At 49.0% G+C, this 12,339-nt stretch overlaps 1 protein-coding gene across 5 annotated transcripts in view; it reads left to right on the plus strand.

Moving 5' to 3' along the window:
- The window catches only part of LOC142257001 (germ cell-specific gene 1-like protein), a 275,387-nt gene that overhangs the window by 202,407 nt on the left and 60,641 nt on the right, over positions 1-12,339 (plus strand). For all 5 annotated transcript variants that reach the window (XM_075329045.1, XM_075329049.1, XM_075329047.1 and 2 more), the window contains one exon: positions 9,078-9,230. In XM_075329045.1, the coding sequence (XP_075185160.1) occupies positions 9,078-9,230 (153 nt within the window). The remainder of the gene's footprint in view (positions 1-9,077; positions 9,231-12,339) is intronic.

The following is a 12,339-nucleotide window of genomic DNA, read 5'->3' on the forward strand; positions in this document are numbered from 1 at the left end:
GGTATTCCATCTTGGGTAAGGAGGAGGTCAACACCGGTTCACACAAAGCACAACACCCAGGCTCAGAAACACCTCATCAGACATGGTAAGGGCGTGAATATACCCGAAGCCAGGCTGGGGGCTGGAGTATTCGGAGTAGGAACACAGTGGCACAAGTGGGAACACAATGTGGAGTGTGGAGAGAGTGAGAGGAGCAGTAGAGGAGCTAAGACCCCCGGTCTGGAGCAGGTACCACTCAGCCCGAGCACAGACAGAAGGGGTCCTAGAGACCACGGGAGCATAATAACCTCTCGTGGCCTTGTTCCACATATAATCTACGGGTGGAAGGACTTGGCTGCAACACGGGGACTGGTCCCTAGGCTAGAGGAGAAAAACCTACGTACTCCTCTAGTAAAACCAGTGGCTGAGGTGACTGCACGCACCGAAGCCACCACCGCACATGAATTCACTGGAAGGTGACCCTCAAGGACCAAGGGATAGAGCTTCACGCCACCCCACAGGGTTCACGAGCACTGATACAGGGTTCAGTGAGCGAAGGCGCAAAGCAGAAGGGAGAAGCAAGTGTAGGAGTCGGCAAGGACAAGGTACACTTCAGAAAGGTGCACCAGACTTGACCTCTGAACTATCCGGGATTGGCTGGAGCTCATCACGGTGAATCCCGGCACTGCAAAGGCGGTCACTGGCGTGTGTGTAACCTTGGAAGTGGCTACAGTGAGTAAAGACCTTGAGACTGCATTCCTGTGTTGCTGCACCAAAAACGCAAGAAATAATGGGGAAAAGGCATAAAAAATGCAGCAAAGATTCAATAATCAGAGAAGATTGTTATTGTATAATTGGGTGCAGACAGCGGCAGAAAACAAAAAACGATAGGATTTCTGCAACATATGAACATGGCCTTATAGACACAAAAAAAGTAACGTCATATAGTGAAGCTTATATAAATATGAGAAAGTTCTGGCTGCTATGCATGAATGAACAGTCCGGGTCTGCTAAACATCCCTCACTGCAAATGGGTGTGGTTTGGGGGTGTGGCTAGGAGCATGGCCAAAATTTGCCGCTGTGCAAGCAGCTCGCCATATGCTTTATCCGTCTTTCTGTTGTTCAAGGGTTGGGAGGTATGCTATACTGTGGTATTTCAATATATACACTGAACAAAAATATAAACTCAACACTTTTCTTTCTGATCTTATTTTTCTGGATCAACTGATAAGACAGCGAGTTCAGGTTCCTGCCAATAATCCAACAACTTCACATATCCATTGAAGAGGAACATGTAACAGTGTTCCCCCCCAGCCTGTACCTTAATGTAATCAGGCCTCCAGCAGTATCTATTGTCCTTGATCTGTTGGAGGGTTGATTGTATAATGTTCTCCTCTGCAGCTGGCTTCTCTAAAACAATCCCTGGGGACTGTGTTCTGGAAACTTTTTTATATTAGGAGCTACAAGTAGCACATGTTAAAGGGGTGGGTGTGAGCACTTCTGCCCATACAGGGGGCGGATCTAAGGAGAGGTGGAAGAATTAGCCACCTGTTTTGTTAGTTGAGGCTGTGTCTAATGAAGGGCTAGGATCTGTTGCTGTGGCTAGGTCCTGGTGCCCGTGTATGGACTATTAGACATTGGAGATCGGCTGTCATGTGGGATTGGATTGTGTCCCTCATCTGTTGGATCCATTGACTTCTTCCAAAGATTACTTCTATGTGTTCTCTGGCGTCAGATTTCCAGGTGGCGCCGTTGGAACTTTGAGGACTTATTGTGGACTCTAAAGAACAATATTGATAATGGATGTTCTATGCTCCCTGCCTCAATAAAACTTGTTAATATATTCATCGGCCTGGTGTCCTTGCCTTCTCTGCCGCATACCCAGTCACAGAACGGACCAACATTCCACAGGACACAATCAACCACCTGATCAACTCTATGAGAGGGAGATGTGTTGATGAGGCAAATGGTGGATCCCTGGATGCTTCCAATCCTGTAAAACTGCACATTTTAGAGTGGCATTTTATTGTGGTCAGTGTCGCGGGCGGAGGGGACACGCTCACCACGCTCGGGTCCGGGGCTTCTGCTGCTGCTGCTCGGTGGCTCGAGGGGTGGGCCGGACCCGGGGACTCGAGCAGCGCTCCTCACCCGTGAGTGAAAAGGGATGGTTTGGTTAGGGAGATTGTTCGTGACGCCACTCACGGGACGTGGTGATGATGGCACCACCGCTGCTGGTAACGGGGATCCCGGGAGAGATGGTAGGGAACAGCTAGGATGTTGTCCCCTCCGTGGGTAGGGGGTTGGTGATCCCGGGGCCCGGTGGTGTAACGGGGAGGCTGGATGGCTGGGGTGCAGGGTTGCAGGGATGGCACGGTGCCGGACGGCAGTGGTGTACTCACTCAGACAATCAATGACAGAGTCTCTGGTAAACCAAACGGCCGGATGGATGGGTCCCGCAGCCGGCTGCAGTGTTGTTGTTGTGCTCTCCCCGGACGGCTGATGGTGGCTGTCTTTCCCTGCACCTTTTAGAATGTTCTGACTCCTGTGGTTGCCCACCGGTAGTCCGCTCCCCGGCGTATAGGTGCCATAGGAGCCCGTTTTGCCCACAGGCGCTGGCCCTTTGATCTCTAGCCTGTGGCGGTGGCTGTATAGCCTCACGGTTGCCTTCTGTCGGGACTTGGTTGTTGGGAAACCCCTGGGGTTCCTGTCACACTCGGATTTGACTATTGACGGCGGCTCCAAGCCTGGTCGGGGTCCGATGGCCTGCCTGTGTGCTTAGCTTCACTCCGATCCCCGGTTCAGTACCGGCGGGCCAACGCCTGACCCCGATCCATATGGCTCTGCAGAGTTCCATTAACTCCTGCAGATGCCCACCACCGTCTGCCAACCTTGCTGTCAGTGCCTGGGCTCCTACCCACGCACACGCAGACGTTTCACTCCTCTCCCTTTCACCTCCTAAACTGATCTGTCTCCTTTTCCCGCCTCCAGGCCTGTGAACTCCTCGGTGGGTGGGGCCAACTGCCTGGCTCCGCCCCACCTGGTGTGGACATCAGACCCTGGAGGGAGGCAACAAGGGTTTTTTGTCTGACTGTTGTTACTGTCTAGGGTGGAGGGGGTGTATGTTGTTATGTATGTGACTACCTGGCTAGTCCAGGGAATCACATCAGCCTAAGGCACACCTGTGCACTAGTCATGTTGTCTAGTCAGCATCTTGTAATCCATCCACCTCACAGGTGTGACATATCATCGGCAGAGAAAAAGTGGTTACTAACACAGACTTAGGTCCCTTTCAGATGTCCATGTTTAAGGTACGTGTGATATCCGTTTTTAACACGGATGCCACACGTACCCATGTTATTCTGTGGAGTTGCTCACACGGCCATGTTTTCACATGGACCGTGTGACCCCTTCATGGCCCAGCATGTACACACGGAGACATGTCGTTTTTTCTCCGACAGCACAGGTGTCACACGGATCGCACATTGATGTGATACGTGTGACATCAGTGTGAAAGAAAATTGTTTTCTATACTCACCTGTCTCCAGCCCTGCTGTTTTCTTAGCTGCTGTCACTTTCTTCCAACCACCGCTCATTATGCTCATTGCATAGGCACTGCACAGAGGACCTAAAAGCAGCAGCAGCGTCGGTCGGGGACATCAGTGCTGGGGACAGGTGAGTATCCAGCAGTGTGTGTGTGCAGTGAAGTCAGGAGGTCAATGGGAGTATCCAAGGAACTCCACTGACCTCCTGGCGACAGCTATACTAGCGTGTCGCGACAGTGACTACACAAGTTCATCAGAGTTCATTCTGAACTCTGATTAACCTGTGACATCACTACTGTGCCTGCACACACACTGCTGAGGGTGCCGCTGCAGTGATCTGGGCTGCCCTTATGAGGTCCAGGTCTCCGCAGGTAATCACACACATCAGTGATGACCTCCTGACCAGGCCACACAAACACTGCTAAGGGCGCTCCTGTAGTGACCTGGGCTGACCTTATAAGCTCCAGGTCACCGCAGGGAAGAATACACAGCAGTGTGTGCGTGCCTGCAGGGGCTGCTCTCACAATCAATGGGGAACGTTCGGTTCTCCATTGAATGTGCCAGCAGTATGGGATCGACATGTGCTTCCCCTAATTGGATTACGGCGGACCAGAATTAGGGCTTTGACAGGGAAATAAATTGGAAAAGAGGGTGTCTTGTCTTTATTTATTGAATAATTTTGCTTTTGGGAACGTCATGGAATCTTACCATGAACTACGGCGGACCTTTTGTATTTTTTTAAAAAAATAAATAAATTGGTAAACAAGGGCTGGAGTCAGGGGGGTTTTTGTTCAAATAAACTTTTTTATTCTTTCAATTACTGTATTAGTAATGACGGTGTTTGTTTAACGCCACCTATTACTAATACCAGGGCTTGATGCCAGCTGGAGATGGCATTGACCCCTCAACTATTACCCCAATTGCCACCACACCAGGGCAATGGGTTGAGCCGGGTCCATCACCAGAATTGGCGCATCTGACAGATGCGCCATTTCTGGGTTGGCTGCGAGCTGCTATTGTTAGGCTGGAAAGGGCCAAATAACCATGGCCCTTCCTACCCTAATAAAATCAACCCCCAGTTGTGTGCAGCACCTTGGCTGGTTTTAGTAAACTGGGGTGGAACCCATGTCAATTTTTTTTTTTTTTCAATCTAAAAATTTTTAAAAAATAAGCATGGAATCCCCTCTATTTTTAATAAACAGCCCCAAGGTACAGCAGGCAGCTGAGGGTTGCGGCCCTGCTGTTCCTGTGCTGGATATAAAAATTGGGGAACCACACATCATTTTTTTTTATTTATTTATTTTTTAAATTAAAAAATAAAAATGCTGCAAAACAGCTGGCCAAGCTACCTATCTCTATATCTGTATTGTTATTCTATCTTTTCTTTCTTTCTATTTTATAGGTTCTTTCTTATTTTCTTTCTTTATATCTCTCAATCTATTTTATCTGTTCTAGCTATCTATCTAATTTGTTCTATCTATCTATCTATCTTTCTATCTGTCTGTTCAATCTATCTTTCTACATCTATCTATAATTTTTCAGGCTTTGCCCATCTTTTACACATTAAAAAAACATTAATTTCAGTATCATGCATTTTTTACCGGTACCAATCACATGGATGTCACACGTATGACACATGGATGTCACACGGATGACCATATCGGTAAGCGTGGCTTGCACCTGTTTAAACATGGACGTCTGAAAGGGGCCTTAAGCCTGCTTTACACGAGACGATAGATTGTGCGATAGCACAATCGATCGTACCCGCCCCCGTCGTTTTTGCGTCACGGGCAATTAGTTGCCCATGGCGCACAAACTCGTTTACCCCCCGTCACACATACTTACCTCCCGGACGACCTCGCTGTGGGCGACGAACGTCCACTTCCTGGAGTGGGTGGGACGTTCGGCGTCACAGCGACGTCACACGGCAGGTGGCCAATTGAAGCGGAATGGCGGAGATAAGCGGGATGTAAACATCCCGCCCACCTCCTTCCTTCCATTAAGCCGGCGGGTGCCGCGGGAAGCAGGTAAAGCTGCTGTTCATCGTTCCCGTGGTGTCACATGGAGCAACGCGTGATGCCACGTCAACGATGAACAACCTCCGCCATTTTAATTAAACAATTTTATGAAACCTAGCGACGAGTACACGACTCACGATTTGTGAGCGTTACTGCGTCGCTAGGAGGTGTCACACGAGACGACGTTGTGCGGATGTGCGTGACCCCGACGAAATATCGCACAATCTATCGCCTCGTGTAAAGCCCGCTTTAGACAAATTTGTGAACAATATTTCAGAGAAAAGACATAGACATTGTCTTAGATCTTTGAGTTCAACTCATGAAAAATGGGATCAAAAACAAAAGTGTTGCTTTTATATTTTTGTTCAGTGTAGATTCATCATTTTTAAGGTTGAAAGTAGATATAAGTGTGACGCCCCTGAACTAGTCAGGGTGTCACAGGGTACTGCACTCCTATCTCTTTTGGTGCAGAGCTCAACGCCCCATGGTTCTGGGATCCTAACCTTTGGTATTGCTCCATCAGCATTCAAATCCTAACCACACCTCACACCACACCCTGTCAGTTGAGTGGTAGCCCTGAGAGAGTGAGGAGCTAGAGTGAGTTGGAGCTCCCTGGGAGACATTGGCTAGGTCGCAGACGGTGGTCTGGGACCGGAGGAGACGGTGACATGGTCACAGGGTATTAGAAAGGGGTGCCAGACTTAGTTTGGGAGAATGGTCGTCACCGGAAAATCTAGTAACCGAACCCGGCAGGGTACTGGACCCTAGATCAGGGAGTATCTTCAATCAACCTGATAATTAACCTGTGGAGGATAGTCTCTTTATGAACTTTCCACAAGAGCTCAGAGATCGAAGGCATCAACACAACGAGGGGGAAAGGGCTTTCCAGCTTATGTGGCCCACTGAAATCCCAAGTGTCAGCCATCGAGAGCACAGTTCCTCTATTTAATTATATGGAGCGGGACTCCGACAGCTTCAGGCTAAGGGGTTACTCAGAACATTTAAAATCTAGTGCATGGAGGCAGGTTACAGACCATCAGCAATACCAACTGGAGCGGACTCCCGGATGAGCTCCCCTGAAGTGGCAGCGGCACCCAGAGACTTGGTTTACTACTGTGTCAAAGTCTGCTTTATGGTCACATCAACACCAACACGGCCTGAGTGAGTATGTCGCGGGTGGGGAGGGCGCTGCGCTCACCCACTGCTCGGGTCCGGCTGCTGCTGCTGCTCGCTCGGTCGGTGGCTCGAGCGGTGGGCCGGATCCCGGGGACTCGAGCGGCGCTTCTCGCCCGTGAGTGAAAGGGGTGGTTTGGTTTAGGGATATTGTCCGTGACGCAACCCACGGTTTGTGGTGAGGTTGGGATACCACCGCTGCTCTGTACGGGGATCCCGGGAGCGTTGACAGAGAGCAGCTGAGATGTTTTCTCCCCTCCGTGGGTAGGGGAGTTTTGGTGGTCCCGGGGCCCGGTGGTGGAGGTCGGAAGGTGGGTTGCGGGGCCTGGCCGGGTGCAGGTTCGCGGGGCAGCGCAGTGCCAGACGGCATGGTTGTACTTACTCAGCCAGTAATGCACACGGAGTCTCTGGTAAAACAAACGGCTGGATGGACGAGTCCCACAGACAGCTGCAGCGGTCACTCCTGGTAGGTTGGCGGTAACTGTCTCTCCCTGCACCGGTGTTCTGTTCTCGACCCCAATGGCTTCCCACTGATATCCCGCTCCCCAGTGGTATGTTGGCTAAGGGAGCCCTTCCTTTGCCCGCAGGCTCTGTCCCTGGGAGCTCTAGCTCTGGCGGTAGCTTTATCTCCCTCACGGTTTGGACGGTTGCCTTCAGTCGGGTCTTTACTGCTGGGAAACCCCAGAGGTTCCCGTCGCTGATGGATTTGACCGGTTTTACGGCGACTCCTAGCCTGGTCGGGGTCCGTAGGCCCTGCCGGATGGTGCTGGCTTCTCTTCGCTCCCTGATCCAGTACCGGCGGGCCACCGCCCGTCCCCGGTCCTTACGGTTGTACGTCAATCGGCCTCTGCTGCAGACGGTCACCACCGTCTGCCAACCTTGCTGTTTCTGTGCCCGGGCCACGTACCCGGACACGGCCAGTCAGTTCCTCTACTCCTACTTCCCTCACTCCCGCTCTACACTCAACAACTGCTCTCCTTTTTCCTTTTCCCGCCTCCAGGGCTGTGAACTCCTCGGTGGGAGGAGCCAACCGCCTGGCTCCGCCCCACCTGGTGTGGACATCAGTCCCTGGAGGGAGGCAACAAGGATTTGTGTCTGACCTTGATGTTCCTAACCGGGGTGTAGGGTGTGTTGTTGCAGTACCTGTGACGTCCTGGCTTGTCCAGGGCGCCACAAGTACACTGCTCCCCCTGCGTCCAACCTGCACTACGCTCCCCTACACTCCACTATCCAGAGTCCCGGGGCCTTCCCCTACCTGTGGAGGGAACGTTATCTGGCTGCCCCGCTCCATCTCCCCCGGGTACTCCCATCGGCAGCGGCGGTACTCCCCTTACCGCGAACCACGGTTGGCGTCACGAATATCACTCCCCTGTAAATAGCCCCCTTTCATTTTCGGGTGACCCCGAGCCCCCGGGTTCGGAGACCCTTGAGCAGCGGCAACCCCGGATCCGAGCAGTCCGACTGCTGCAGGGGCGGTACATAAGTCAAAGGAGTTCGGCCTACAGCCTAACATGTTGATCCAGAGGAAGGTAAGAACCCTTATGAGGCAGATATATTAGCCTCATGTTGGGGGAAAAATGTAACAATTCATCGTATGGTAAAATAAATGTCATTTAAAACTACAATTTGCAAGAAAACAAGCTCTCACATTTCTATGTAGACGTATGGTTCATGGAAGAAGGGGAGGAAAAAAACAAAAGAGCAAAAATGGAAAATCCCCAGGACAGAGAGGGGTTAACACACAATTTACATCTACCACATGCAACGATTCACGGTTACAACAAGTCTGAAACACGTCATATTGGATTCTAATCACACGGGAATGTATCTCAAAACAAAATGGATGTTTTCACTGAATAATGATGTTGGATTGTTTTATTGAGACTTCTGGATGATGGCGTTTTGTCTTCTATGATTCCAAGAACTACCCATCTAAACTGCACACATTATTGACATGGGCTGTACAGGCCTTCATAGTAAAACCATGTGCATGGCACAACTGTACACTATTACTCTGCATAAGGAGAGACTTGCTTCCTGGGTGGGGGATATTGTGTGTAAGACCCTTTAAAAGCTAACATTTTGTTTGATGATCTTAGAGAATTTGTACAACAAGAATACAAAACCTCAGAGAAATCAGAAATAGGGCAAATAACATATGGCCATCACTCAACCGGCAAGGGTGAAATTCTACATCTAGACAGACACTGAGAGCCTAAACTGGCCCTATGTAAACGTATTATGGGTGTCTGAATGATGGCAATGATGATGGGTGGAAGTAACACATAGATGACAGCATTTTGCTTTGTCATTTTACCGTTTTTATTGTACCCATAATTGATATTTCACATTCTGTACATTTCAGGTGTCCTCTGGTTGTCCGTTATCTCGGAGTTTTTATACATTATATTGCTCAGTCTCGGTTTTCTTCTTATGTGCTTGGAATTGTTCACTTCTAGTAACTTCATAGATGGTTTGAAAATCAATGCGTTTGCTGCTATCATTACAGTGCTGTCAGGTAGGTGATATATGTATGTGTTTTTAGGACATGTATAATTATGATTATTGCATTCTACAGGCAATTTAGTAACGACACCAAACAGTAACATGCTGAATGCCAGATCAGAAACCTTTAAAATGCTATTTACCTGGAGATATAATGGTAATCCAAAGGCAAGAGGCATTTAATGGGACCTTTCACCAGGTCAAAACTATCCAGTATTTGCTCTTCTTTTAATACCAAGTCTCCCTTGAGTGCTCTGTTTTTGTTTGTTTTTAATTGTTTGTTATTTTAAACCTACTATACAATTCCGAAGATTGGAGCCTTTTAATTTAGTGCTATTTTTATGGGCTTTCTTAAGGGGACATGTCTCCTAAGATTACACTGGGGAACGCAATTTTTTAGGAGTTAGGTCAGACAACTGTTCTTAATTAATTTTTGGATGCTGAATCCAGAAATGATCTCAGTTTTTCTCTATCACGTCAAGTTTTTGAACTATAGGATTTTTGTCTTCTCAAAAATATGTAAACTACTGTACCTAAAAAGTGTTGTTTTTTTTTATATTGATAATTATGACGTATTGGGAGCTGCACACACCTTTCACCACACTGTCTCAGTTGTGACTACTCTTACAAGTTGCCACATAGCTCTATTTGAGTCGAATTGTACTCAGATAACAAGTCTTATTACAGAAATCAGTGCAATTGTGCTTCTATGGCAGGTAAGTTGAGGAGGAAAAACTTGACGTGATAGAAAAAAACTGACTACATTTTTGGAATCAGCATGCCAATTTTAGTATAAATCAGCTCAAAAACCTAACTCAACAGAAATTGTTTTTCAAATTGTTCCCCAGTGTTATGTGAGGGCTGCTCTGGTAACTACCCAGTGAACAACACCCCCCATAAAAGACAATTAAAAATTGCAGTGAACAAAAAGGCCCAAATCACTGGCACTATATGGCAGATTTATGAAAAAAATTAAAAACAGAATACTCAGGGGAATTGCAGTATTAAACTAGGAGCAAAAACTGGACATTTTTGTCCTCATAAGTGACAGGTCCTCTCTAAGACCAGCCTCAACATTTCTGTACACTGGCTCATTTAACCAATGTCGTCATGATCATGGCTGTTTTAGGTATCTGTTTTCAACAGATTTATAAGATGGTGTCTAGAGGCTGCAACAATGCAATTGCTGGTTAAGAGACCCACGGTCCACCAATAAAGCAACATAATTCTGCTATCAAAATCGTACAGCAGGTAAAATAAATATTGAACATGTCACCAATATTTTAAGTAGATATATTTCTAAAGGTGCTATTGACAACAGTTTTACCAGATGTCAATAACAACCCATCCAATCCACAGGCAAAAAAATCAAATTTAGTTGTCCATAAATTATGTTTTATCAGAGAAGCTACCTCAATTATTAATGTTATACTAAAAAACCTTTTATTCTAAATTTCATTAAAATTCACAAGACAACAAACCATTCCACACCGTGACCAATAGCACAAAAAACAAAAATAATAAACCAAAGGATCATGGAACCATCTTACTCTATGCAACCTGTATGGAAAATGGAAAAAAAATACATCCATGGGGGGGCTAAGCTAGACATGGCTGAGTGAGGACGTGCTTTTCTGGAGCTCCTCTATACAATCCCGCATAAAGCCAGTTTTTACATGAAAAATGGGCAAATCTACTGCCAAAAAGAGTAAGCCCAGCACCCCAAGTCGGCCCCCTGCACCCCAGCACAATATTGGGGCTTATTTCACCCGCTCCAGGGAGTCTGGGGCAACTCCACAACCGGGGCATGAATTGCGGCCTGCAGAGCCTGAACTGGTCCTTGCTCCTGTCCTGGTGCCCGAAAATACGGGAATGCTGGAGGCCCAGAGGAGGGGTGAAGCAGCAGAGACACCCCTGGATGTAAATGGACCCACCGAGGGACCCACAGCGGCGGTGCACACAGTCAGGAACCCCGCGGCGGGAGGAGCGGTGAGTCTGCCGGCGCCATTCCAAGATGGCGCCCACCTACCTGCGATGCGGCCTGGAGGATCGGCGCTGGAGGACGGGACACCCGCAGCCACGACCTCACCTGCCCCGCACCCCAACGCGTTGCCGATGGGACCGGGGAGTTCCCACAACTTACCCGGAGCTGGCGCCAGCGGAGTCTGGAAAGCTGCGGCGCACAAGCGTGGCCTGCACACGTGCCCAGGCCCAGGTGATGACTCACCGCTGCAGCCCCGGGCACTGAAGAATCAGACGCCGCGCAGAGCGGCTGAAGTCCAGGAGCTGCCAGCCTCTTACACAGGGGCGCCTGATACAAGCGAGGAGGAAGCAGCAGACACCCCTGAAGGACTGCCTGGCCCACAGTTACAGGTACAGGGGTGGAGGGGAGACCTGCTGAAGGGGGTTCATACCAGGAGTGATGGCAGTGGCATGAACCACACTCCCTTACCAGGGGCCACACGAACACCAGAGGGACCTGGGGACGGAGGAGGACTGCAGGAGTCTATGGTGGCGACTGCTGAATTCTGGGAGATACCTCAGAAGGAGGTGCCCCCCACCTCTCCAGACAGTTGGTGCACGGGATCCTCCTGGGCTGAGAGCCAGATGGACGCAGACGGGGTTGTGGAGGGGAGTACTTTGATACCAATGAACAAAGGGCCCATGGCACTGGGAGCTCCCCCACTCCATCTTGTAGCCGGGCCACCACTGTGGGAGGGCATGAACAACCCCCAAAATACACAGAAAATGATATATGGTCCAGCTATACAGGACTCTTTTTTTTTATGCATACCCCAATATGTCTCATGCTGCCGCCTCGACGAGTGAAGATCGCCCAGCATCCTTGGCAGATCTGCGAGCACTGCTACAAGCAATCCCCAACAAAAACGACATTGCAGTACTGGCTGACCAAGTGGTGGCGGAATGTAAACAGGAATTTATCCAACTGCGGTCTGATCTCTCTTCACTTACTCATACGGTCGATACCCTTACTGAGCAGCAATCAAATTCTCAAGTCTCTATTCAATCCATCCAAGAGACAGTGAAGAATCAGTCCAAGCAATTATTTGCCCTTCAACAACACGTAGATGATCAAGAAAACAGAAATAGAAGGAACAATC

This window comes from Anomaloglossus baeobatrachus, chromosome 11 (genome assembly GCF_048569485.1).
Source record: "Anomaloglossus baeobatrachus isolate aAnoBae1 chromosome 11, aAnoBae1.hap1, whole genome shotgun sequence".
Taxonomy (NCBI): domain Eukaryota; kingdom Metazoa; phylum Chordata; class Amphibia; order Anura; family Aromobatidae; genus Anomaloglossus; species Anomaloglossus baeobatrachus.